Raw genomic sequence first — 26,583 nt, forward strand, 5'->3', positions numbered from 1 at the left:
ATATTTGTAGATATTATGTACCTTAGGTACCTAAGTATAATCTGTCTGTGGCATGTGACAACCCAAGTCTTAAGTGTTGTTAGGAATATTAGGTACTGTTCCAATTACCCTTCTAAGCTACTAATTAGTAAATTCAAATATTGTAATACTAGAATGGAACTTATTGTATTGGTTCTAGTGATGATTTGTTACCTATAGAAGAATATATAAAGCAATTTCCCGGTATACATATCAAACTTATCTTATATATTAAAATCTTCATACCTTAGATTTCCTTGAAAGTCTTTGAGGTACGTTGCAGTACTACTGTAAATAATAGGTTATGTAGTTACTTAAGCTTTAAAGTAACTTATACCTGGGTATTTAACAAGCATATACCTATGCAAAGGGGCTGTCACGGTCAGGAGTCACGTAGTTACCTGGCTTCGCCAGTCACCTACATAACTCAGTACCTGAGTCAGGCATCACCTTACATGTGTATATATTTAGGCCTTGCAGCCTATTGATGTTCTGGTTCCCTAGAACATCATCGTCTTCCTTACTGACCTTTTGGTCTCGTGATAGGGGCTACGATGATTGACAAGCACCTAACGTGGGCACTTACGACTTTATGTACCTTCAAGCCTGTTGGTAAAACCTGACGTTACGGGCTATTGCTAAGGTAATGACGAAGGTAACATATGGCCTTGATAGGACGTTCGCGCTTTATTAAAATATGGAGTTGATTTTAGTTTTGAAAAGAAGAGCTGACGGGATTAGAAAGCCTGAAATTCGAGTCTAAAGAAAGATATAAAAACACGTATACGGCGATAGGTTTTTTATGTCACGAGGTTTAAGCAAGAACTTCCTAACGTTGCATCAAAAATTCATAGAGGGGAGTTGTAAATCAAGAACAACTCCCCCCCGCCGTGGTTTCTCCTGCCTCAAAGTCAAATAAGCAAAGTCTGAGGTCAATATTTTGACGCCGCTCGCCCACCATGTCCACCGACCAACCCCTCGGGTACCTCCATTTCCCACACATTATTTAACTCTCCTGTATAAGGTGGTGGAGGATAGTTACCTGAGAGAGTTATATCACCCGCACTTTGATAAACAATCCAAGCCTGGATGAAAGCTGCTTCACAAGCTGCCGCCGAAATAGTGAACATCAACATCCTAAGTGTCCACTTTGTGGACTCGGGAATAAGAACGTGGTCTGCCATAGAATCCGCAATGGAGCTAACGAGTCTTCTTTCAGCTCTTTCAATAGCTGTAACCGTAGCTTCTGCGTGAGGACCGTTTAGGGAACCATCGACATAACTAGCAACCGTCTGGGCGGGCTGATGACTGATAGTACGGAACACATCATCGGGCCAGGATGGAATACGGCAAGCTTTCTCAACAATTTCGTCTACGTCGTTAGTTCTTATTCCCTCGACAAGTCCTATGAAATTATCGAGAAGATAAGGTATACTGTGGGCGACGAAGTGAGTTACTTCTGCGGCAGTTGCTGCACCAGCTTGGGCCTCGGCGATTTCCTGGATGCCGAGGAAGGCAGCATAGCGTACCCTGGCGGAAGCAGTTCGTATATATTCTGCGATCTTCTTGCAATTCTCCGGTGTAGCCAGTTGATATGGCCATGTTCTTGGGGGCAATTTTTGAGCCGATTGATTTTCGGAGTCGCCATCCGAATTACTTGAAGTCCGAATAATTTTCTTTTCTTTTCCCGTTTCCGTAGACCCTGATTGTGTTACTGTAGGGGATCCTGGAGGCGTTATCTGGGGAGGCTCGGGTGGTGTTGCTTCGCGAGGTCCTATTACTGGCGATTCTGCTCGAAGAGGCACCACTGTCGTGGATGATGATGCTGATTTAAGAGATATCTCAAGATATATCTCAGGTGGTTTTTTGCCGAGAAGCTTCGCACCGGATCGACATAGCCAGTGTCTGAGCTGGGTACATTTTGATAAGAGTTGCATGTTTCTAGATATTCATGACTATATTGCTTCGGATAGTTATATTATGATCGGTGTGATCTTGCGGAGTGGGTTCTTTTCGGGATGATGGGTTAGGAGGTAGGTAGGTAGGTAGGTAGGCAGGCAGGTAGGTATCTATATATAATTCTCACCGGGCCCTTTTAGTATAGAGTGATGCTACTTACAGATTACCATGTGACGGGCCTTCCAGACAGATTACCCCTTTACTAGTAATTTTGGTGCGCAGGTGCATGCACTTGTTCTGTGGGGTAATCTGTAACTAGCATCATTCTTAACCTAGTATAATGCCCAAAGCGTAGCTTCAAACCCAATGAACTACATTATTACGTTTCCTAAAGCTACTTTGACCCGTGACGAAAGCTTACATGGATAAGGCTAGCCGGGCAGTACGTAAGGCTGCTATATGTTTTTAAGTACCTAGGAAATCTTACGTATGAGGTAGTCCTTCTATACTTAACGAATACGATTGTCATAACATCCGGCGAATGCTATATCAAGTCAAAGTTCAACCATCAAGAACACCAATAGTAAATACCTGCCCCTCTTCTGGCGTGTCGCTAGAGAACCAGCCCATCTGAAACAATTTCCCCTCAAAGTGCTTTTCTAACTTTTCATGTGTCGACCATTGCGCGTTTGGCGGCAAGAGGCTGAAAATTCTCGAGTTCGCGAACAGGCTCGCCACGGCAACAATAGTACCCGGTGGTTTGGGCACAGCACGCCGGTAGCCGTGTCTTTCTGATAACCATACGAGCATAGCATTAAGGGTGAATATAGCCGCTAGGAGACCTACTAGAACGTAAGTAGATGTCTCGTCTTGTATGATGCGAGGAACGGTCTGCCAGATCTGCGCGTCGACAGGTGGGATGGGTAACTTGTCTTGCGTGACTATGGATGCGCTGGTAGACGTATCGTTTAAGAATTGCCACGCTTCTGGAGTGTCGCGGATCATTTGCGCTCGAAATATTCCGTGTAACTTCTTAATTGCAGCTATAACTTCCTCATTCTTGGAGGTATCACCTAACCATTCATTCGGAATGGCATAGCGATCGGTTGTCAAAGTGCCAAAGATAGAATTGTACTGACCTCGGCCGTCGACAAGGTTGAGGTATGGATCAGCTATGTCATATCCAGGCGAATAATCGACAACTGGTTCGATAAAAATTAGGGCAATTGGATTGCCAGGTAGCCTTACAGGAACTGGTGGGTGAGATTCTCGCATCTCAAGGTTTGGGCCAAATAATGTAGCATCAACCTCAACTTCTTCAAAGGATTCGTCACACATCAGCACTGTGGCGAAAGAATCGTTTCCCCAAGTTGCCAATCCTTCCTGGTTAGCTTGACCTTTTCCCCATAGATACATATAAGGGGGCCATCTCTCGGCGGAATCGTCCACATTGCATAGCCACCGAACACCGAGCGGATCCAGACCGAAAGGTTCGGTGGTGTTTACCGGGTACTTTAGAGGTTTAGTCAGGTTACAGGTTGTCTTGTTTCCATAAATATCAAACGAAATATCGCCTGTTGACGTTGAGTGGTTGCAGTTTAGAACTGCCCTGGTAGCTCGGAGTTGGCTAGTTATAGTTGAATCCTGTTGCGTATCGTTTGCCGTTGTCAGGTTTCCTAGTTGGTACTTTGGGATGACCAGATCTTCAAAAGTCCATTGTGGATAGGATAGGTTGGCATTAAGAATCATATCTGCCTTTATGCTATTCCGGATTGAAAACGTCTTTGACGTAAGCCATTCAGCCTGTTGTAAGGAGATAGTCGTGTTCATGCTGCGCATTTCAACAGTAAATAGGGTTGCTGTGAAGATAGATAAGAGACTGCAAATAAGTGTAATGGATGTGGAGAGAATAATCACGATATGGCCCTTCTTTAAAGACCTAACGAGCGTCCGTACAGTGGTTTGATCTACGAAGGACGTCGTTAACATTTCCCTATAAATGGCCGGCCCAGAAGAAAGCAGAACAAATGGCGCAAGAGATCTCAGTTCGAAGTCACAACTTCCCAGATAGGTAGATAGGCTGATAAATAATAGAGATGGAAGAGATGTCCACAAGTAGTGGGAAGATGAATCTCCAGGGGCGCTGCCCAAACCTTCAGAGCGGAGAGAATACCGCACCAGGGCGATCAGTGCAGCCAGAAAGCCAATGGTTATAAATAAGCTCATAGCCCTAGCGACCGGGTTCAAAGTCCAAGGTTGATACCACTCAATGTCTCGAGGCTCTCGAGAAGGTAATTCCATATGCGTTCTACCTTCTGGTAATAGGTTTTGGACGCAAAATGAGGGATAAAGAGGCGTAGAAGAATGATGAATGAGAGTGGTATAATACACCCCCCGAGTTCGTTCTTGAAGTGCTTTGATCGGTTGATGCCCAGAGTTATTTAGAGCTGCAATCAGTTCGTATGACCTGCAGAGTAGAATCGCCATGCCAGCAATGTTATCCGGCTTGAAAGGGACAAACCCATCTTTCGGAGATACCTGCCATAGTAACGGAAAAGTCAGTACTATTGCCAGGGCAAATAAACCGACCATTATCTGACTTATATACGGCTGGACACCTAGACGACTGATATCTCGAGCGACTGATCCCCTCGTGGAGTTTTTGAACGGTTCTCGCAATTCGTAATGAGCTACTAGTGAACCATAGATCGAATGATAAAGTCTCATGACATCCTCCAGTGTAGATGGGTTCATAAGCTCGGGTGCATTAAAGCTACCATTTCTCAGTAGTTTACTTCCAACTTGAAATGGAATAAGATCAGATTCGAATAATGAAATGCGAGCATAAGACTCCATAATGTTGCCAGGGACAAGGCTTCCGCAGCTACCATTTCGGATCCAGTCTTCCAGGGCGTACTCCGCCATAGGATTCGGATAGCTCCTCCACATATAAACAAGAAGCCCCGCGCGAATTGATCTAACGAACGAGGGTTCGGAGTGCTGCGCTACTGATAGCTTTGCATCTTCCACCGTCACATCATAGAGACGAACCTGCACGCTAAGAGTGCATGAAAAAGCTGTTGTGCGGAAGTCCACATCGCTGTCATTACTGATAATAATAGACATGAAGAAAGGATCCGATGAGCTGTTATCGTAGCTCGTGTCTTCCCAATAATAATACACGTAGGGCCCATCTGATGGTAACTGTTCGAGGTAGAAATTGCTAATCTCGAATGTCCTGGAAGGAATATCATGAAGAGGTGATATGGTGAAGTTTGTTGTCTTATTTCCCACACGTGTTATTGATACCGGGGGATGTTCGCATGATAGCATGACAGCAACTCCATCGGCTGTAAACGTTAAAGATGTGCCGTTTTCTACTCCAGCCAAAACCGTATCGTCAAAATGCTGAAGAGCCACACCCGGAATAGAGTATCGTGGATAGTCTACCGGCGTAGTCCAGTTTCCCTGTTCTAATACATATGGTGTGTAGCCCATGGAAGGGAGCGGAGTATCTACCTGATCTACAAATTTGTCTTGGAGACCAACTTCAACGCTTTCCGGTTTGTTAACCAAATGGACGTAGAAAAGAGAAGCGGAGAGTAGAATTTGGATCCTTAAAAGCATTGATACGATCAAGGCAGATAGAACAAGGAAATGCTTATTCTTAGCTGCCGTGATCATGGCGTTTGGTGTCCATACGCTAGTGTAATCAAGAGCTATTGTTCGAGTGGCATCGTTGCGCTTGGTGTAAATGGATTTCAAGCCCTCGGGCTTATAAGCGAGGATCATCCAAGGCAAGAATCGGCAAGCTTGGTATTCGAATCTGATCCAAAATGAGAGGATTAGGGTGAGCGCTATCGTTCATGTTATTAGAAGGCATCCTATGAAGTTGGATAATCATAATCATAATCATACATACCTGCTGGGATAATTAATCGACACATATTGAAGACATCTACGCCTGCGAATATGAATCCGTCATTCTGAATGGATAGTCCACTGAGCACCTCTAGTATAACAATAAGTGCTATAAAAATGATGTTAAACATTATAACAACCCGTCGGCGAAGGTACTTTGGTCGCCACCCGTATGACATGCGACGTTCGATGTATTGCTCTTCTTGGTCGCTAGCTATCAGTTCGTCCAATTCTAGCATTTCGTTCTCATTCGACGGTTGGTAGATACGCGCTTCCACACCGCTTCGTGGCCGTGATGAAGACATAGAATGTGATGATAAAGATTTGGAGTACTATGTCTTGTTCTCTTTGAATGGATGCTTTGGTAGGTGCTGGTGACTCTGATAACAGCTTTCTTAAGAGCATGCTAGACAAATGAATAACACTCGAGAGATGCCCAAGCGGGTGTTATATCCACCCTTGATGATATATGAGTGTCATATTTGCAGGTATTATTTGCAAGCAATGTGCTCTCTTTTATTTCTTTAGGAAACTATGATATGCAGGTATTCTATTACGTAAATAGGTATGTGCTGCCATGTATGGGATATCTTAGGCACATAGTATCACAATAGTATCACAGCATTTCATCTCGTTGGGGCGGAGCCTTGGGGACGTGAACTAATTTTACACTCGAATTATATAACTTACTAGGTACCTACCTATACATATAGTTGCTTTCTATACATGATATACCTATCTTTGAAAGAGAAAATGCCAAGAGTTATTTGCGCCAGAGCATAATGTTCTATTTATATTTTACGTGCTGGGAAAGACGGTTGGTTTCACATATAGGGGTAACTATAGACCTGCATATTGCAGCTAAGTGGTACATCGTGCAAGTTTTGAGAGGTTTAATAGCATACAGGCAGTTACCTAACGTATTGGCTTACAGGCTTAACATATATATATTGCTAGAAAAAAAAAACAGAGTATGTGAATACTTAATTTCACTAATCGAGCTTCTTTCTAAGTGATAGGGGAACTTAACAGCCGTCCCTTAACCACATATACGTGACCTCCCTGAAGTATATTTGATCAGTACCTTTATTATAAGTCTCCAATAGGTAGCGGTTAATACAAGGGCCGCCACAATGTATCACAGCATCTCTTCTACGTTTCAAAATGTAATCGCCCCCAACCTATCAACTCTGCTATTTTATTAGTACAAATAGTATAGGCAAAATTGGGTGGGAAAGTATGTAACTAATTTTACAAATCATCTAATTGGACATAGCCTTCTTGAATTGTGTGGACCTGTTATTTGTGCTTTATTGGCACCAGAGGACATGGGCCATTTTTTCGAGAAAATAGACTTCGTATTTTAGCTGAAGAATGTTTCCTTGCTTAAAACTGTACCCGCAGTAAAATAAAGGAGTAGAAATATCCGGAATTCAGGGAAACTATAGATTGAGTAGAAACGACGCACACGACAGTCAAGCTAAAACTACTCTACGTCTTTAGGGTTATGTATAAGGCGATCTAATGCTTGCGGCTGCGCTATAAGCGTCCAATATAATATCACATCCCAAAGCCTTACACACTTTATCGAAGAGAACTCGTATTTTATACGGTGTGATCAACGTATCTAAGGTTTTCTAAGAAATCGGGCACCCTATTACACCCGCTGAAGTAACCGACTCCAACGTCAACGTCAGACTGCGTGATGATATCATGCAAGCTCATAATTTGACAATGCCAAACGGGAAGTCAAGGCAATAAATTCCTCTTTAGAAAAATCACAGGTCTCGGGGTACCCAACTTCGGGAACCTCAGATCCTAAGTCATTCATGTGCTCATTGGATCGGGCTTCTAACAATAAGACTGTGTTAACTCTGAATTCGAAGGACGCCGGTGTATATGTGAACGCATCTAACTGCTACCGGCAAGTGCGAATAAGTAAATACTGGATATCGATCTTTGTTTATCACGTCACATTACTGAAAAGTGCTAGTAGAAGTCCTATACCTGTCTCCTATCTAACGAGTGGCGAATTGATATTGTCTATTCACATTCTAAACCAAATCGAGTGTCGTTTATGGGGATAAACCCTATCTGATATACCAAGATCATTGGGTTATGTTGGTTTGTATTGGGTTGTCATGCCTCTTCAGCTCAATTTCTAATGTGACCTATACCTATTGCATCAATGTGCAAAAGACGATTAGCAGATGCGTGATACTAGAAATCAATATTGGCCGCCAATATTTACATACTTGAGCTACTTACGTCTTTAGTGTGACGTATAATTTTATGCGAGCGTATCAACTTCGGCAGCGTAAGTCTACTATTGCAAATATATTCTGCACTACATCAACAGAAAGTCCGGACTCCGGATTTGGAGCAAAACGGAGGTCAGCGCGTAGGATGGCTATCAAAATGAGTGGTCAATTGAAATCAGGGACAAGTGTACGAGTCCCCATTGCTATATTCATAGATTTCACGGCCTATATTTCCTGATATATTCCAATAAACTGGACGGAATTTCCTACAAAGCCTGACTCGTTCGATCTGGTAGATGTTGAAGTGAGTGGTCAAGGGACTACTTTCAGGTACAGTACATGGTATCTTGGCATGGAATGTATACCTTATATAAGAAGGACCTCCCTCCTCACTCATACAGTTGGTAGACTAAGTCAATATACAACTACAGCTCATATACCGTATCTTTCAGCAGTAGAAAACTCTTTAACACATTTTGTTGAATCGTGAGCCAATATACTATCAACATGACGACTACCACTAACCAAGGATATAATGACGGGACATATGGTATTAGTGGCATTCCTCCTCCACGTAATGTTGAATTTAAGACCAAAACAATCCCTTATGCACCTGGCATGCCCGTTCGCCTTAGACTGTCAGACCTAGCCGCCGCAAATACGCCTAAGAAGCGAAGGCAATGGACTCTGTTCATTTTGGCATTAGAACGGTTCAAAGCCTTGCCTGTGGAACAGAAGTTGTCCTACTTCCAAATTGCTGGTATCCATGGTTATCCCGCAACATCATGGGATGGTGCGGACCCGCCATCTACCGTTCCTGTTGATTCGGATGATGAACCTTTATATTGTTCCCACAACTGCGTCACGTTCCCAACATGGCATCGGCCCTATATGCTGCTTTACGAAGTATGTACATAGCAGCTCATGAGTAGGATTTCAATGCTAATTCCAAGTACAAGAAACGTCTATGGTACCATATGAAAGAGATTATCAAATCCTGGGATACCACCGAATCCCAAGCAAGTGAATGGAATGAAGCCGCAGATACATGGCGGTTGCCATACTGGGATTGGGCGCAAAGACAGACCTACAATAACTCATTTTCTCTCCCAGAAGTCTTTACCATGAAAACCGTCCGAATCTATAATTTCCTGGATCCTGAGATGGTAGAGAATGATAGGGGAATAGACTATCCAAATCCTCTATGGGGGTTCGAAAATCCGGAACAGGGGCCCGATGACAAACCATTGAGAATGGGCGAGATGCCAGCGGGCGAGATGCCAGCAGGCAAGGAAAAATGGAATATTAGGGATAACAAAGCATTGCCGGTAAGCTTGCAACAAAACAGGTCATGATGGGATTCAATTTCCTAATAGCTACAGTGGGGTCAATGCTCAGGTGTAAGCCGATATGGAATATTCAAAGCCCAAAACGGCACCCTTACCGGTCTTGAAGGTGTCAACAATTTTACAGTTGCGAATGAATGGATCAATAGTTTCTCAACCGAAGCTTACAATCCGTATCCAAAGGATCACGAGGATTATGACAAATGGGTCGCACCCGGGTCTTTGGCAGATGCTGTGAATCGGATGTTTTCCAAAGACTACAACCAAACATGGGCTACTTTCGCGAGCACCAAGTGGTGGGAGGAGAGTGAAGATAAGATCAGTACTGGTTACATATCTCTTGAATATATCCACAATAATGTCCATGTAAGTATCAACTATATATCAAATAGTTTTGAAGATTGAACTGACAACCTCAGAATTTGGCCGGGGGCCAAAACTTCAAAACTGGACTCGGCCACATGTCCGACGTGCCAGTTGCAGCCTTCGATCCTTTATTTTGGCTCCACCACTGGTTAGTTAAACTCTCGATATCATTGCATTTTTAACAAGAAGATAGCAACGTGGATCGTCTACTTTCGATGTGGCAAGTACTGCACTGGGATGCTTGGTGGACAGCTCCCGGATCTTGCATGGCGGCAGACCAGGATCCAATGCCCAAGGATCCTCTGAAGCCATTCCACACAAAGGATAACGGCGACCCGAAAAAGGACTATTGGACCTCGGAAATGGCACGCGATTGGACAAAGCTGTACTATCAGTACGACGACCTAGTGCCTGACCCAGGCGCTATCAGCTCAGATGGCACACTGGACGAGAATAAATACAGACAAGATCTCGAGACTCATATCGAGAAGATATATCCCAGTACTAAGAATTATATTCAAGGGATCCGTCTTGACAATAAAATCAAGAACTCGGATTTCTTCGAGGTTGGAGACGGACATTCCTGGGATGACTACATCGTCAATGTCATTTATGATCGCTATGCTCTCGACGGTCTTTCATATGCTATCCAGTTCTGGCTCGGGGACAACATGGTTGGTCAAGTGTACGCTTTTGCCGGCCTAGCGCCTGGCTCGGCCGAGTCAGGCGGCTGTGCAAACTGCGGGTCACAGAGGGACAACAAGGTGTTGTCCCGGGCTCAAGTTCCACTTACAGTTCCTATCATGGTCTTGGTTCTGGGAAATCCCAATGGGCCTCTTCGATCGATGAAGCAGCAAGAGGTGAGAGATTATCTGGCAGCCAATCTTCATTGGAAGTTTGTAGAGCTTGGCGGAGCCTTGAAGCCAGCCTCTGATTTCCCTAACACGAAGATTTCTCTCTGGCGTGGTATTGGAAAGCCACAGAACCTCGTCGGCGGGGATCGTCTACCAGCGGCATTTTCTTCATATAGGCCATTGCCTGATATTACAAATGACAAAGAGTGCGGCTTAAAGCAAGATGATAGGATTTTGGGCGATCATGCTTCTTACAGTTTCAGACGATTCTAATGGGGACGGCCAGGAAGGACATGTCTGCAGACTATTCGTCGGAAAATTCACAATTGAGACTGATGATACGGACATAAGTGGCATCTCAAGGATTGAAACATATAGTAGTTGTCAGCTTAATGGGTTTCCAGTAAGATATCTAATAAAAAGGGTTTGCTTCCCTACAGTTAGGCATGCTAAGAAATATTCTTTTACCATATGTAGTACTTCAATTAATGTCTTAGATACCTTATATGTAAGTATATGTTATAAAGGGGTCGCTAGCTGGGCTGGCGCCCGACAATATGGTCTTTACAACCGTCAGAAGCTGCCAGAGCCATGGCCAGCATTGCTATATTAACCTCGCTATATTGGAAATACGGCATAATGACTAGCCCAAGAGTTACTTATACAAAAACATCCCCATTAATCATAACATAGGCTAGGTAAAGGCAAGGGTATTATCATATGACGGGAAACTCGAGACGAGAGCTTCGAGTCCTAAAGAAATTACCTAGTCAAAATTTATCCTCCATAATTCGCAAACACATCCTGCCGTAAAGTCACTCCGCGTATGCATCGTCAGAACGTTATCATTTACGAGTAGGTCGCCCTTATCCCACGAGTGGTAATACGCGACACGGCGATCATGCAGCAAGCCAACGAGCGCATCGCTAACGCCCGCGGGATTTAGACCATAGTCGGCCGCGTTTTCAATGGTGATATTTGTTGCTTCGAATCGCGTCTTGGATTGGGGCCACGGTTCGTGGTAGCGTAGGCAAGGACGGCCTGTGACCGGATGGTCTATTACCATAGGTAGACCGTGGATGACGGTGGAGTTGAAGGAGGATGTCGACACGGTCCAGGTTAGAGGACGGAGCGAAGATAGGGGTAGGTGTGTGGGGAGATATTTAAACAGTAGTGTTGATGATGAGAAGAGCGTGAAACCTGTGTCTTTGGGTGACTCTGTTACGGCAGTGAAGAACTGAAATCTAGTTAACTGAATTAGCTAAAGGGAGATACTTAGAGCATAGGTACGGAGTGAGAACCTACCCAGGTGGCGTAGATACCAACACCTCACTTCCGTCCTCCCGTACTCTCTTCTCTGTCTTGAATAGTCCGTCGTAGTGGAAAGGCATCCATTCAGCTGATAGAACATTATCTAAGCCGCGTGTATCCGCTCCGCGATCCTTGACTTCCAGGACGAGACCAAATTTCCACCCTGTCGGCTCGCCAAGATCTCCTGATTTGTCTACGAAAAGATCTCGGCTTCTGGTCTGTGAAAAGCCACGTAGTACGACAGGAGAGTTGCGCTGTGCTAGAGCGCGTACCTTAGGGCCGTCCACATCCCTTATAGATAGGGCTCCCCGACCTGCCGCCGGTCGGATTAAGACTCCGGCGGGATATAGTGGCTCGCAGACAATACCGCCTTTATCAATAGCCCATGATAGCAAGTCACTCTTTTCTCGAAAGTAGCTTGGCCGATTGTCTTCGTAGACGAGCTCAAAGGAGTCGTTGGCGTCGAATTCAGACCTGGGGCCTGTAATGGTAGTACCGTCAAGTCTAAACGCGATGCTGCAATGCCAAGGCGTTGTGAATGTCGTATCTGTCGGTAACAGGTTGATAGAGAGTTTGCTTTCACCCGTCGAGGCATGGATCGAGAGCCTCAACCGATCGGGGAACCTCTCACGCACAGCTCGAGCAAAGGCCTACATGGTGACGTTAGTTATTTTCGTGGCTTTGTTCTCGACTTAGCTAGTGGTCGAATGCGTGCTAGGGGTAGGAAAAGAAAAAGAAATGACAGAGCTTACATCTCCTCGAGTGAGCATCTGCTTGGCAATATACTCGACGCCCCTTTTGTACTTCGACTTGCTCCGCCCTTCGCCAACCGGGTACACGTTTTGAAGGTCCGTCTCTAGGAATTTGATATACCCCCTATACGTTAAGCAAGTGTCCTCGTCCTCTGATATTCTGAGTGATACATTATATCCGGGCTTGCCGAACTGTTGTAGTAGAGCGTGACGGAAGTTGGTAGCGTTGGCAACATCTAAATTGTCGGCGTCAGCATCTGCCCGTAGATAAAGGGATAGTGATGTAACTTCGAGAAGGATATCAACTTCTAGTATATACGAATAGATCGAAACCTTCTGCTTACATCTTATTTCATCCAGCTCATTGGGCACGTCTACGTTTACAATATCTTTAAGACGGCAGAACTCGATATGGCGGAACCCCTTTTTCGCCCTTAACGCTCGGAGAGCTTCACCATATGCCCAGACGTCCTTATCTGGCACCCCAAGGAGGTCTTGACTCTTGTTAGTATTAAGTAACATGTATAAATGTCGTAAGGGTTAGATACCGTTGTAAACAAGCCCATCCGAAACAATCATTAGCCTTGCACCTGGTGCGTAAATATCGCCTATGGCGGCGCATAAGCCGTTAAGATGTGCGAGCGCAAACTCTTCAGCCTTGTCAGGGAGACGTCCAAGTACCTTGGTGCTTCTGTTTGGCGACTTGAAGGGGAAAGCAGGAAGGCACATGTGGATAGTCTGACTGGCCACGACCTTAGAGTAGATTTGGGCCAGAAAGTTGATTCCATCGTGACTCTTAGCTAAGAACGCATCACCTGCAAGCTTATATCGCGAGATAACACTTAAGATACGCGATGCGGTTTCAACATGGGAGGGATCTATATCTCCCAGCTTATCAGCCAGAATTGTCGGGCATGCCAAGTCATCGGCAGTATCGAGCTTCAAAACGGACGGCATATTGTGAGTAGGATTCAACAACATGTTGATGGTCGGATATGGTCGAACCTATGAACTTAAATCTATCTTTGCAGGAGAATGCAGACCCTTTGCATGATACATAGGATAGATACATTGGGGCTCGAACGCCGAGGCGTCTATAGGTCTCGGTGGCGATACAACGAGTTCTTTATCCCCCTGGTCTGGTAGAACTATTACAGAAAGAGCCGACTTGGCGATGCCGCAACGTTGCACATTAACGAACTAAGCTTTATAGCAGGCCAATAGCCGGTGCTACTCCATAGTATGTTCTTCCGGCAACACGGCTAAAGCGAACCAGTGTTCAGGAAATTCAGCTTCAATATAACGTTGGCCAGCGTGATGCTTTCGCATTATTCATAGATTTCGACGCCATCATATGCGCATGTGATGTTCCCCAAGCCTAGACTATGCTTCATGAAGCTCTTTGTAGAACCGAGAAGCTCACACTCCTTCCTAAAGAGGATTTTTAATAAGTTGGACCCGGGCTGTAGAGTAGTTTTCCTTCGTACTGTCTCCGCAGGAAATGCATGAATATAACATAAATGCAACGGGCATACCGAGTCCCGAGTCCCGAGTCAAGAGAGAGACAGTATCGACCTTGAAGTTCAGAAGGGTTCATGCGGACAGGCCCATCGGTGAGACTCTTTTCTCCTCAATAACCCTGAAGTTCGTTGGTTAGAGGCTGGCGCAATGAAAAAAAAATGATAGACTTGGCAGTGACACCTCTCCGGTGTACCGATTCGAATACGGCTTATATTTGTAATTTTCCCAATTTAGAATATTTCTAATTCAACATTCTTTAATTCCATGTCATTCCCGATGGGTACCTCATCAAGAATCAACATTCCCTCATAACATCGGAACGACCTTTCAAGCCGTTAATGCGCCGTTATAATATTCCGACCATGGCAAAGAATGAACCGAACTTACGGTCTGAGGAAGAGATTGAGTTGGCAATTATTGGAGATTTGCTACCAAGTTCAACTTTAGGTGCCGCGTACCTGAGGGCTAATGTTGGAATAAGGGGTTCCTACCGGACTCCTCTCCGCGCTTCTCGCAACTCGCCTAGGCTTGTCCGTAAGGATCATAGATGTTTTAGAATTCTATAACAAAAGATAGTCTTCCGTTCTCTGATGACGTCCTAGACGGTAAATCTGGACCCTTGGAGGTGGGCCGAGCAGATGCCCTGAATGCACGCACACAACAATACCTCGAGATAGTAGGGGTCCTAGACAAACTGCTCCCACTTGGAATCAAGTGCAATAGTAAGTTAGGTCAACTCTTGATAGGCCTTGATAACTCACGATGTATAGCTAGCTCGATATTCTCAGAGGGCGACTTTAAGTCTCGCCAGAGCCACTGGTGGACGTCGCTCGAACATTGTGCTCATCCTAACTTTTTGATGATCGGCCAGTCTACCGTAGAGCAAGTGCTCAAGGATGACCTAGACTTACCTGTGTGCTACCAAGAAAAAGTTGTCTCTATATCCGAGACTAAAGATGGAGTCACCCTGAATACGGACCGTGGACGTAAAGTCCATAGTAAATATGCAATCGCCGCCGATGGTGCGCGCTCAACAGTTCGCCAAGCGCTGAATATTAGCTTCACCGGAACGAAGCCTGAGATGATGTGGGCAGTGCTCGACACGTTTATTGATACCGACTTCCCTCTATGCTCAGAAATCATTACTTTCCAACTTAGAGGTCAGTCCCGAGTATCATGGATCCCTCGGGAGCGAGGCATGGCGAGGTTTTATGTTCTTCTCGATGGAGAAATCACGCAGAAAAGGGCGGAAACCCCGATTAGGGAACACATAGCGCCGCATAGGATTGACTTTGTCAAGACGGAGTGGTTTTCAACTTTCGATGGTAGGCAGATTTACCATAAGCGATCCCATTTTCCCTTGTAATCCCAGACATGATGGAGAATAACGTACTAATGGTGTCCCCTGGTATTTAGTCAAAGAACGCATCGCTTCTACGTTTGTCTCGAACCAAGGAACAGGTCGTATCATCTTGGCAGGGGATGCGGCCCATGTTCACTCGGTAAACGGCGGCCAAGGTCTAAACACTAGTATTGCAGATGCCTTTAGCCTTGGCTGGCGTCTCGCAGCTGCAGTCAAGAAAACCAACTTGACCTCTGGTGCCGCAGTAAAATTGATACGCAGCTATGATACTGAGCGCCGTACAGTAGCATGGGAAGTTATTGATGTTGCAGCGGCTTTAGTCCGAGACACAAACCATACTGCAAAACAGTATGTTTCCACGATTGAGAAGAATGCGGGATATATCACTAGTAAGAATAATCGTATAATATTCCCCAATAGTAAAAATATGCTAAGGTTCAAATAGGAATGGGTGTCTCGTATGATGGGATTGGATCCGAATTAATCGAAGACTCTGAACAAAACATCTGGAAGGCTGGTAAAAGATGTCCAGATATTCAGCTCGTCGGCGTTGGAACCGATGAGGCGATACGCCTGTATTCGATCACTTCGTACGGAAAGTATCTTGTCCTCTTCGTAGGAGAGTCCGGGGTTCCTCAGTCGTTCAGAGATGTTTGCACAAATCTCATCCTACGCACCAGTGATTCGGAACAAGCTCCAGTTAATAGTCATAGTGATGGTTCCCAAGATGAAGCGCGAATCTTCTCTTCAGATGTTGTTACTACCCAGGATAACTTCACTGTGGTAGTAAGGCCGGATATGTATATTGGTTATGTTGGGAAGGGAGAGGGATGGAAGCAATACCTAGGGCAGCTGTATGTTAGTTGATTTCCAATATTACTTCAAAAAAATTATGTAGAAGATGTCAGCTTAAGCGCTGTGCCGTAACAGAGGTACATTAGGTATTTTTGAGTTTGGTTATTAGGTAAGCGCTGGGGAGGGCCCAAGTACGTAAACAGAAACAGACTGGGGAAGTGGTCTGAGCTTATGTAGTGTATTTCCCCAGCTGAAATTCAGAAGCTGGGCCGAACCGAGGCAACTGCAAGGCGGAGAGGTACTATGTAATGACAGAAGCGCAGGAAGTAACGACGCGATGGAACCTGTCAATTAAATGCGGTCAAACAACTCATAGTTGCTTTTGCCCTTCCCACAACTACAACTCCCTCTCTTATCACAAATTATTACGACATCACAATTACAATCATAGTCCAATCAATAGTGCAGTCGCGAAATAACTACATGTTGATTCATTCGTCTTTTTCTTCTTTCTTCCTTACTTTTATCACATGTCTTAATTTGAATCTCACCCCATCTGTATAGTGTAATAATATACTCTCATCATGCCGCGATCTATTGATCATTTCAAAGGTGACGCATCACGACCACCCGGTAAACCTCAAAAACCGGCCCAGAGTAAACCCTCGACACCTCCGCAATGGCTAAATATCTATGGCGACTTTATCACGAAGAACGCCCATCAAGTTTCCCAGATCGAGAGCGCATTACGATCCCTGACGTATATTATACCCGGCCGATTTCGTGACGCTGAGATCGCCTCGGAGACCCTACACTCGGGTATCCAACTACTGTCCCTCTATCACGATGCCGTCCTCCGAGGCGCTGTAACGAAAATCCCCGCGCTGGCTTCCAAAATACCAAGCCCGCATACCCGCTACACCAGATTTTGGACAGGAAAGAGCAGGTTGTATCGCAGAATAGCCCTGTTGCTACAGATCGTTCAGTATACTGAGCTATTATGGGAGATGGCCGCCAAACGCAAAGGGGAGAAAGTTCGTTGGCGTGTCATCATCCTCTTGGAGGCTATTAAAGCCTTCTGTCGCCTGTTATTAATGAGAGTCACCAATTCAAGACCGCTCGTTACACCACCACTACCGGAGCGAGAGCCGATTCCCCCAGAAATAGACGAAAACGACGATGCAGCCCTAAAAGAGCTAATGGGCGAAGACACTTCCTCCGTAGAGATGGATGAATCTGCAAAGAGTGCCCACGAGAAAGAATGGACGATGCCACGAACCGGCGCCAGTCTTCCAAGTCTACCAAATCCTGGAGATATCAGCTCTTATTTGATGAGCCGGGTCTTGACAGCAGACGATATCAAGCCCGCGGCAAAGCTTCTAAACACGCTATCTCGCTCTGGGCAGACCGCCGAGATATTACACATTCTCGCCCCCTTGGTATACGCCATTGCATTATCAAGGTCCAAAAATAAGAAATCTTGGACGCCTTGGATACTCGGGTTTAGTATGGAATACGCAGCGCGACAGTTACGTGATCGGGGTTTACGCAGCACTGCTCTAGAGAACGAAGAATGGGGTAAGAGGTATTGGGCAGCCGGTTGGTGGATTATGAGGGGTGCTTTCTATGAGCATTTCACCAAGGGCCTTATAGATGGAGTGCGTCGTCGTATGCCTAGCCTGGTCGCTGGCATATTGGAAGACTACCAGTATCTGTGGGATAATTATTACTTCAGCACCAGCCCTTGATGGATCCAATGAAGACCGATTCACACTGGTATCTCGCGGCTCGAGTTGGACTTGTCCCAAGTCTCCAATAATTACATATCACTGTGGGCTCTTTTCCTATTCCATACGACGATACCCGCCAAACACGCCGATTATATCCGCGATGCACGCCAGGTTTAAATTCTGGCGTCAGCTTCGTGGATAAGTACCTAAGTGAAGGCTTAAATTTCAACACTCATCCGAAAACTCTGGCCTCCGGACGTATTCGCAATATTTCCCTTTATCATCTCTTCATATACGACATACCAATAATTAACGATTGCATATCAGTCGACATCGAACAATAAGCCATTACGTTGACGCTCGCCTAATTTAAATACCTACTCGTAAGGCATTTGAGCGAACTTGTTAACGATGTTCGTTTGCCAGAGTTCCCCGACATGATTTAGGTACCCAGGCACAATGCGTATGAGAAAAGAATACAGGACCAGAGACGCAGGAATTGGATGTTGAAAGTACTGCGGTCAAGTTTAGCCCCTGATTTATCTCAATAGAGAAACATTATAGTATTCAGTAATCCTTTTAGGTATCAGGAGCGAGTTGTAAGATTAGTAGTAGGGAACATATTTAGGTTGATACCCTAGATCGTTTCTAGACGCAATAGAACTGCCGATGCGCCTGTACTATGCATTAGAAAGCTTGACTCGTGAACAACAGTTATTTCACAATATCTCAAGGTGATACTGGAGGAGCTACGACTCTGCGTAGAAACAAGCCGTATGGTCTTCGCGTCCAAGCGCCCAGTCTTACTTCGTAGGCTCTCGTGCCATGAATATAAGCTTTGGCTTCCTTGTGCTAGCAAATTCATCTCCGACATCGAAGCGCATTTCTTCAAGCTTTGCGCGAAGACCGCATTTTTCATAAAGTCGTCGAGCTACCGGAGTACCCTCGACAATAGCCTATACGCTTGGGTTAGCAGTCACCTAGTAAATATAAAATGTAATCTATATGTCATCCTAGGTTTTTACTGCTGGGATTTTATTCGTATATACCTATATTAGGTATATATAGGTATATATAGGCTTAATTCACTTGAAAGCGCCATAAAAAGTGCCTCGGTGTGAAGCCTCGCAATCGTACCTTTCAAAATAGACATGCTCAAGGATCGGAGCTTGTTACGGAGCAGTTCACGACTAATCAAGTGTACAAGCTTGATTTTATTGCAATTGGGGTTTCCACCGGTTTAGGGGTATCTATCTATTATTTATACACATCAACTAGAGTCTGTTTCGTGTGGGCTTTGCTTCAGTCGAACCAACCACTGGAACCCGTACTAGGAGGTCCAGAAACACATTACGATAAATGCGACTGGCAACAAAACTAGCACTAATTGTACCAACCTCGAGACCCGGGTCCTTGAGAAGTTTCTTCTTTGCGGTGCTCTATGATAGATTCGGTGATGTTGAACGCGCTGATGATATCACGCCATGTCTTCATATCAATGGAGAACACAGCTTGCTGTTTCTGAGCTCGATGCTTGGAGGCGGCTGTTTCATCCTCACGACCGACTGGGTCTTGAATGGGGTTAGCGTATTGATAGAATCATCTAGAACATGTCTTAACTTACTCAGAGTTGGTAACTTGTTCTTGTCGAAGTCGATTTTAATACGGCCGTCTCGAATCAGAAAGCTCACATAGAACATATTTTCCACGGTTTGCCCAAAGGATCGTGGATTTACCACGAATCTCAAGAGATCTATGCCGCCAGTATCTCTTAGACCGTAGCGGTCCATCAGTCTTTGTGCGTCTTCATCGGTTGCGCCGCGGTTAACGGCATCCTCTACGGCATCCTGGGCCGTTTCCTGCACCTGTTTCAGCCTTTGAAGAATCTTGGAGCAGATGGTAGTAAGATCGTTCTTTTCCGATCTTTGTACAGCTTCAGCATCTAGAACCTCGGGCCGCGTTTCCTGTAGATTGTTGGGTCTGAATGGGGCACTACGTTTGACGATTTTTCGTTTCTTCACCTCCGCGGAGAGGGGACCGAGGAGAAAACCTGGTGTTGCCGGGCGTTTAATATTTGGAAGACAAGCGAATCGACCAATATGCTCCCAATTGAACATATCACCCTCGTCACCGATATCATCATCGTCGTCTCCTTCGTCCCCTAGGGCTCCCCGACCCGGCCTCCGACGATGCTGTTGAGTAGCAGTCAGTTCTGCTGCATCGTCTTCCGCAATCCCAGATCCCAGTCTCATGTAAGTGATACACTTTGAGACGAACTCATCTACATCAACACCTTGAGCAATATTGCCCGCAGTTAGGCGGATTGTTTTGCGGTACGATGCATCCGCCGCGCTCACTAGAAGCTTGGAGTCCATGGCTGCTTCTGCAGGCTGCTTCACACCTGCAAATTGTATATTTGCTTTCCGTACGGTATCGTGTATACCCGTTGAATCTCCTTTTAGATACTCATCATTGTTCTCGTATAGATCCCGGTGGAGATGCCGATAACCGCTATGAATTTCGCGTCTCTCTTCCGCGGGTTGATCTGGGTCGAAATCTTCCCCCGCAACTCCGCCCTCAGCATCCGGCTCACGCGTACGCTGCCGCGAATTAGCGTGTTCTGCGCCATTAGTTGATTCCCGCTTTCTTTTGGAGGTGCTCTCGGTCGCTTTTCCTTTATCTCGGATAACTAATGAACTATGGCGACTATCAGGATCTGGCGAAGAGCCGGATGATCTTGAAGCGGGAGAGGAGCCCCTGGATGACATAGTTGACTAGGTGCTTGAAAGGAGCAGGACCCGGTAATATGTTTGAGTAAAGGGTTAGAATATGGATGTCTTATCCGTGAAGAATTCTAGTCAGTTTCGGAGATGTCTATTGCTGGCATATGTCATGACTCCATACGCGATCACACTCTTCGCGATAATGAGACGCGTAAAGTCGCGTCCCTGGCAAGCCTCAACGCGACTTGAAATAAATTGAATGATGAACTGTTTGTGTGGCTCGTACCGTGGCTGATGTGAATATTTGGATAGGTATAAAACTTGCTGAGTCCAAGATCTCCTGTTTGAGGATGTGAGGGAACTTTAGGTAGTATGAAACCTGACTAGAGAAGATTAATTAAATGTATACAGCCCGGTTTTACGAAAAGAGAATTAATTCCTCATACGTCTGTTCAAAAGTTTATATGAATTGGTTAAAGTTCCAATGCTGAATCGCAAACGCAAGAGTTGTTAAGGTTTCCAAAGATCTGGAAATATTGTGGGTCTGGAGTAAAGTGCAATGTTAGGGCGCAGGGGTGGCAGGAGTACATACATTAGGTACCTACCATAGCGGGAAAATACACTAAGGCGAAACCGTTATAATATTAAAATACTTACTCTATATAATAATCCTTAATCAAAGGCCAATACTTAAACATGCAACAATAATTATTAAGAACACAACGCTAATAATTTTAATAAAAAAATTAAAAATTTTTAATATATAAACTTTAATTATTTACAGTTTTAATAAATAAAATGGTATATTTAAATATAGTGCGCATCCCAAAATTATTTTTAAAAATAAAAAGGAATTTTTTTAATTTTTTTAAATTTTTTTTAAAAAAATTATTATTATTAGCGTTATACTCTCAACAATTATTATTGCAAACTTTAATCATTACTCCTTCCTAAAATTAGTCCCCTCCCAAAACATCAATATCTAATCAAAGATCATTATATAGAACAAACATTTCAATATTATAACGGTTTCGCCTCAGCGTATTTTCCCGGTATAGTACATATTGTACTTACAGGAAACTGCTAAGTGGAGAGGGGCACTGGTTTAAGCTGTCTGATAAGATAAGCCATCTGGTATGACGGCAGGGTCAGTACTCTACATACTTAAAGCTAAGCACATGCGCCCACCATTTGCATACTTAACCTTAGGTAACATAACATATTCTGTATTGTATTCTGTATATCGCGACGATATATCGTACTTCCCATACCCACCGTCTCGAAGCTATTATGGAATAAGAATTCCCATAATGGAACCCTTTTCTTTTGCCAGCTCGGAGTCGCTAGACCGTCAAGTCAGCATACGCATGTATGAGGATCGCTTCCTGGTTGCGACCAGCTATCGACAACTAACACGTATCGTATAGAATAAATCTAGAGGGCGACGAAACACCACATCTGTACTCGACATTGCTGTCAAGGCCTGAGCTTAGACATATAGGCTCTAATCTGAGGCGTGTGCATTCCGAGTAGCTAAACAGTACTTACCTTACAGCGCCATGCTAACTTGAAGCTCATATAGCCCACATTCCGATCTCTATGTTACTGTCCAAGTATGGGCTGGCTCGAAGCCCCTAACCGTCCCGATACAGACATCGTATAAGCCATTTCGCAATGAAAGAAGGTGTGATCGATCAAGTAGATGCCTTTAAGCGGATCGATACGTTGACTAACACATCCTAGATGGAACGAATGGCTTGATCTCCCAATACCAATCAAATCTCTCCCGATTAATTCGTATCTCGCAATAACGATATGGGACCTCTCCCCCACCGGCGGGAAACAAGCTCAGGGCCACGCCATTCCATTCGGCGGGACGACACTCCCACTCTTCGACCAGGATAACCAGCTCCAGAAGGGCAGACAGAAGTGCCTAGTTCACCGCCACAAACAGGCAGATGGAAACGATAATACTACTACGCCGTCGAGCATAGCGAAGACGAGAGGTGCCTCAAAAAAAGATGATAATCTCGTGGACAAGGAAACCGAGGAGCTTGAGCGTCTAGAGAAATTATTTAAGAAGCATGAGATGAATGAGATACCTAGGGTTGAATGGCTCGATCAGCTTGTATTTCGAGAAACCGAGAAGCGTGGTTTGAAAGCAGCAAAGAACTCAGTCAAATCATTTCAACTCCAAGCAACACTGACCACGGATGGTGCTGGGAAGGACGGGGGCGAAGATAAAACGACCGACTCCGCGGCTGAAAATCCGCCAAGACCTGGCCCATCGAGATTCATGCTAAATGTCGAACTACCTCGCTTTGATTTTCCTGTTGTATTCGCAGATCACGAATATCCCCCACCGCCCATCTCATCTTTCCAGCACCTTTCAGCTTCCCAATCAAATATTATTCTAAAACCTCCTCCCGAGGTTTCGTATGGCCCTGGGATCAACGGCCCTGGTGACGCAGGAAACAGGATGGATAGCCGCATAGTCAGGATTTATGATCCCGAAGTTGGTGCACGGGATAATCCCGCAGAAAGCAAGCATAGACGCCTTGTCAGGAGTCAGCATCGCCATGGAATACTAGACAAAGACTTGAGACCTAATGCAAAGGTTCGTGACGAGCTTAATATGATTATGTCATATTCGCCCACACACGTTCTGTCCCCAGAAGAAAAGGATCTTGTCTGGAAGTTTCGTTACCACTTGACTAAGGATAAGCGGGCTCTCACGAAGTTCGTCAAGTCCGTTAACTGGCAGGACCAGAGCGAATCTAAGCAAGCGATTCAAGTCCTTGGTAAATGGACTGATATTGATGTGGACGATGCGCTTGAGCTGCTCGGTCCTACCTTTGATAACCGGGCTGTAAGAGCGTATGCTGTGGACCGACTGAGGAAGGCCGATGACCATGAGTTGCTCCTTTACTTACTACAACTAGTTCAGGCTTTGAAGTTCGAACATATATCAGCTGACTCCAACGAAGCTACTGTACGAGCATCTTCCCTAGCAAATTTCTTAATTTCTCGAGCTGTCCAGAACTTCACCCTTGGAAACTACTTTTACTGGTACCTCGGGGTTGAATATGACGACAAGAGCAATGAGCAAGGCGAGGAAGTCCGTACCATGTACGCAAAGGTTCAGTATGACTTCATGAAGGAACTTGAGGGCCGTCCCGGTGGCCGCGAAACGAGAGTAACCATTAGAAGACAAGCCGAGCTTGTTACAGTCTTATCCAAAATTTCGGCCGAAATCCAGGCCTCTAATGAGTCAGTCGCTCGCAAGGTCGATAAAGTCAAAAATTTCCTAGCTGATCCGAAAAACGAACTCTTATCTATTGATCCGGCCGTACCTATACCCCTCGACCCGTCGGTCATGGTCACAGGAGTCATTCCGGAAGAGACGCGGGTCTTTAAATCGTCACTTTCGCCAATCATGGTCACATTCAAGACAATATCAGGAAGCAAATACCCTATCATCTTCAAGACTGGCGACGACCTGCGTCAGGATCAGCTCGTTATCCAGATCATTACCCTCATGGATCAACTCCTCCAAAAGGAGAACTTGGATCTCAAATTGACGCCTTACAAAATTCTCGCAACCAGTACAACTGCTGGAGCTTCTCAGTTTATCCCGTCCCAGACATTTGCTGCAATCTCTTATAAATATCGTAACAACCCTGCTCTTGCCTACCTCAAACAGCACAATCCTGATGAGCGAGCATATTTGGGAGTACGGAAGGAAACCCTTGACACGTTTGTAAAATCGTGCGCGGGCTACTGTGTAATCACTTATATATTGGGAGTGGGCGACCGACATCTCGACAACCTTCTTCTAACACCAGACGGACATTTCTTTCACGCTGATTTCGGGTTTATCCTCGGTCGGGACCCTAAACCGTTTGCACCGGCAGTCAAGCTCAGCAAGGAGATGGCCGACGCGATGGGCGGTTCAAATCCCCCGAGCGAGCAGTATCTGCAGTTTAAACAATACTGCTTCCTAGCGTTCGCAGCGCTGCGGAAATCGTCGAACCTAATTCTGAACCTGTTTAGTCTAATGGTCCATGCTAATATCCCGGACATCAAGGCTGAGCCGGACAAGGCGGTATTCAAGGTAAAGGAGCGTTTCCATTTAGAATTGAATGAAGAGGATGCGATTAGACACTTGGATCGGATTATGGAGGACAGTCTTAACGGTATCATGCCCGTCGTTATTGATCGACTGCATGATTGGGTCCAAGCTTTTAGACCTTAGAGTCGCTTAAGGGTTATTTACACTAGGTATGTATGGTTTATTCATTGGGTTTACGTTGATTTTCTCAAGCGGGTGCCAGCGGGGTTTGCCCAGTGTCCAAGTTATGTCGGTTCCATCCGATACAAGATACCCAGCGTAAACACGCAATACAAACAGCAGGATATGTAAAGCTCTTATGTGAAACATACATGCGGAACGCTGCAGCTACAACGTGAAAAAGCAAATCGGTTTGCTGAAGGTCTTGGGCTTGGGCGTCTGAGAAGCGGTCTGTCTTATATGTACCTACATCACCTTGCAGACTAGCTCACGTATTGAACTGAACATGTTGTTCAGCCTATCAGCATTGCTTCTAGAAGCCATCGTCAGCCCCGCTACCGTCATACGTATTGAACGATCGGTGCTTGCGGATGTGGAGTCTTGGCATCACTTCTCCAAGTCTTTGGAGCCGCCGTAAGCACTTCTCCCCCTTTATTTTTCTTTTTTCTTTTCCACCCCCAGTGTCTTGAAGGTATCTAACAATAGAATACCTTACTTCGTCGACATGTGGCCTCCTTAAGCTAGTTACACGTCGCATCTTATATAGGTACGAAATAAAAATTGAGTATATTGATTTGGATTTGATCTCTTTCTTGATAAAGTAAAGTAGAAATCTATAAGAATATAGAATATATATCGCTCGTATTTTTCGGATATAGAGGTATGAGGTACCTTGGGTACCATATTTATCTGAGGCGCAGTTGACTACCGGTACGTAAAGCGGGGGCTGGTCGTGATATTTCATACTTGGAACTCCATACGTGGACACCTCGTATTATCTTTCAAATAAAGTAAGTTTAAGGTTAAATATTGGGAAGATCAGAAATCCACGAACGAATTAACCTTTATTAAAGACCGTTCAATGGCCTGATGTTGTTTCTTGTACGTGTACTGTACGTGTACCTCGTACCACCAAGAGTTACCACCAAGAGTCGTGTAAGTTGAATCCCAAGTTCAATCCAAGTTCACTGGTTCAATCCAAAATAGGTCAATACGACTTTTCCTTATCGGGGTTATCCCCACCTAGCTTAGCAGGCTTAGTCGGTAAATCTGTCCAAGAAGGTACCGATTCTGATCTAGCTTTTAGACTAAAATCCACAAATCCACATCTAAGCCATTGTAGAGAAATCCAGGGACCTTTCAACCCTTCAACATCACGGCACGTTAAGTATTGATCAGCCATTGAGAACGAAATACTTATCCTCGAGCTTGTATCCCCCCGAGTTCGCATATTTAACATCGTTTACCTAGCGAGCCGACCTGATCCGAATTAATCGACGTGAATAAAATCGCATTTCCATCTCGCACAAATACAATCTTCAGGCTTTTTTTTTGTGCACGGTCTCGAGGCACATCATTTCATTTTAAAGAGTGACTACGAAGCTTCCGAAGTACACTAAGTATCCCAGCCACAACTTCGCTCGCTCTCTGG

General features: G+C 45.0%; 8 protein-coding genes across 8 annotated transcripts; 4 read left to right on the top strand and 4 right to left on the bottom strand.

The window, feature by feature from the left end:
- Positions 1-805: 805 nt before the first annotated feature.
- Positions 806-1,955, bottom strand: F5Y00DRAFT_268142 (uncharacterized protein; the record flags this gene model as incomplete). The annotated part of the gene is made up of 1 exon (XM_048012194.1): positions 806-1,955. One exon carries the CDS (start codon positions 1,953-1,955, stop codon positions 951-953), a length of 1,005 nt encoding a protein of 334 aa, XP_047866638.1. The 3' UTR covers positions 806-950.
- A 505-nt stretch (positions 1,956-2,460) lies between these two features.
- Positions 2,461-6,143, bottom strand: F5Y00DRAFT_268144 (uncharacterized protein; the record flags this gene model as incomplete). Its single annotated transcript, XM_048012195.1, has 2 exons — positions 2,461-5,774; positions 5,840-6,143. 2 exons carry the CDS (start codon positions 6,141-6,143, stop codon positions 2,479-2,481), a joined length of 3,600 nt encoding a protein of 1,199 aa, XP_047866639.1. The 3' UTR covers positions 2,461-2,478.
- Positions 6,144-8,244: 2,101 nt separating this feature from the next.
- On the top strand, positions 8,245-11,086 carry F5Y00DRAFT_268147 (common central domain of tyrosinase-domain-containing protein; the record flags this gene model as incomplete). Its single annotated transcript, XM_048012196.1, has 6 exons — positions 8,245-8,263; positions 8,629-9,005; positions 9,059-9,427; positions 9,476-9,811; positions 9,865-9,959; positions 10,005-11,086. The coding sequence occupies 6 exons, from the start codon at positions 8,245-8,247 to the stop codon at positions 10,936-10,938; spliced, it is 2,130 nt and encodes a 709-aa protein (XP_047866640.1). The 3' UTR covers positions 10,939-11,086.
- Positions 11,087-11,394: 308 nt separating this feature from the next.
- F5Y00DRAFT_27279 (Pyoverdine/dityrosine biosynthesis protein-domain-containing protein) lies at positions 11,395-13,969 on the bottom strand. The gene is made up of 5 exons (XM_048013050.1): positions 13,277-13,969; positions 13,073-13,222; positions 12,729-12,964; positions 11,971-12,626; positions 11,395-11,909 (listed from the first exon to the last, which is right to left on the bottom strand). The coding sequence occupies exons 1-5, from the start codon at positions 13,707-13,709 to the stop codon at positions 11,432-11,434; spliced, it is 1,953 nt and encodes a 650-aa protein (XP_047866641.1). The 5' UTR covers positions 13,710-13,969; the 3' UTR covers positions 11,395-11,431.
- Positions 13,970-14,611: 642 nt separating this feature from the next.
- Positions 14,612-16,479, top strand: F5Y00DRAFT_252052 (FAD binding domain-containing protein; the record flags this gene model as incomplete). The annotated part of the gene is made up of 5 exons (XM_048009889.1): positions 14,612-14,684; positions 14,822-14,971; positions 15,020-15,574; positions 15,666-16,001; positions 16,058-16,479. The coding sequence occupies 5 exons, from the start codon at positions 14,612-14,614 to the stop codon at positions 16,477-16,479; spliced, it is 1,536 nt and encodes a 511-aa protein (XP_047866642.1).
- Positions 16,480-16,690: 211 nt separating this feature from the next.
- On the top strand, positions 16,691-18,814 carry F5Y00DRAFT_231867 (peroxisome membrane protein). Its single transcript, XM_048007082.1, has one exon. It carries the CDS (start codon positions 16,992-16,994, stop codon positions 18,153-18,155), a length of 1,164 nt encoding a protein of 387 aa, XP_047866643.1. The 5' UTR covers positions 16,691-16,991; the 3' UTR covers positions 18,156-18,814.
- Positions 18,815-19,270: 456 nt separating this feature from the next.
- Positions 19,271-21,428, bottom strand: F5Y00DRAFT_231868 (uncharacterized protein). Its single transcript, XM_048007083.1, has 2 exons — positions 19,762-21,428; positions 19,271-19,708 (listed from the first exon to the last, which is right to left on the bottom strand). The coding sequence occupies exons 1-2, from the start codon at positions 20,903-20,905 to the stop codon at positions 19,521-19,523; spliced, it is 1,332 nt and encodes a 443-aa protein (XP_047866644.1). The 5' UTR covers positions 20,906-21,428; the 3' UTR covers positions 19,271-19,520.
- A 363-nt stretch (positions 21,429-21,791) lies between these two features.
- F5Y00DRAFT_27364 (phosphatidylinositol 3-kinase) lies at positions 21,792-25,290 on the top strand. The gene is made up of 4 exons (XM_048013217.1): positions 21,792-22,229; positions 22,288-22,374; positions 22,443-22,544; positions 22,604-25,290. The coding sequence occupies exons 1-4, from the start codon at positions 21,997-21,999 to the stop codon at positions 25,113-25,115; spliced, it is 2,934 nt and encodes a 977-aa protein (XP_047866645.1). The 5' UTR covers positions 21,792-21,996; the 3' UTR covers positions 25,116-25,290.
- The last annotated feature ends 1,293 nt before the right edge of the window (positions 25,291-26,583 follow it).

Source organism: Daldinia vernicosa, assembly GCF_022497035.1.
Source record: "Daldinia vernicosa strain CBS 139.73 unplaced genomic scaffold F5Y00scaffold_13, whole genome shotgun sequence".
NCBI lineage: Eukaryota > Fungi > Ascomycota > Sordariomycetes > Xylariales > Hypoxylaceae > Daldinia > Daldinia vernicosa.

Excerpts from the sequence above, each read along its gene's own strand:
- F5Y00DRAFT_27279 (XM_048013050.1), bottom strand. The coding sequence starts at position 13,709 with ATGTTGTTGAATCCTACTCACAATATGCCGTCCGTTTTGAAGCTCGAT. Across the intron at positions 12,627-12,728 it reads AGATGCTCACTCGAGGAGAT|GCCTTTGCTCGAGCTGTGCG; the intron begins GTAAGCTCTGTC and ends GTCACCATGTAG. Across the intron at positions 11,910-11,970 it reads TTGGTATCTACGCCACCTGG|ATTTCAGTTCTTCACTGCCG; the intron begins GTAGGTTCTCAC and ends TCAGTTAACTAG.
- F5Y00DRAFT_231867 (XM_048007082.1), top strand. The coding sequence starts at position 16,992 with ATGCCGCGATCTATTGATCATTTCAAAGGTGACGCATCACGACCACCC.
- F5Y00DRAFT_231868 (XM_048007083.1), bottom strand. The coding sequence starts at position 20,905 with ATGTCATCCAGGGGCTCCTCTCCCGCTTCAAGATCATCCGGCTCTTCG. Across the intron at positions 19,709-19,761 it reads GAACAAGTTACCAACTCTGA|ACCCAGTCGGTCGTGAGGAT; the intron begins GTAAGTTAAGAC and ends ACCCCATTCAAG.
- F5Y00DRAFT_27364 (XM_048013217.1), top strand. The coding sequence starts at position 21,997 with ATGACGGCAGGGTCAGTACTCTACATACTTAAAGCTAAGCACATGCGC. Across the intron at positions 22,230-22,287 it reads CGTCAAGTCAGCATACGCAT|AATAAATCTAGAGGGCGACG; the intron begins GTATGAGGATCG and ends CGTATCGTATAG. Across the intron at positions 22,545-22,603 it reads CCATTTCGCAATGAAAGAAG|ATGGAACGAATGGCTTGATC; the intron begins GTGTGATCGATC and ends AACACATCCTAG.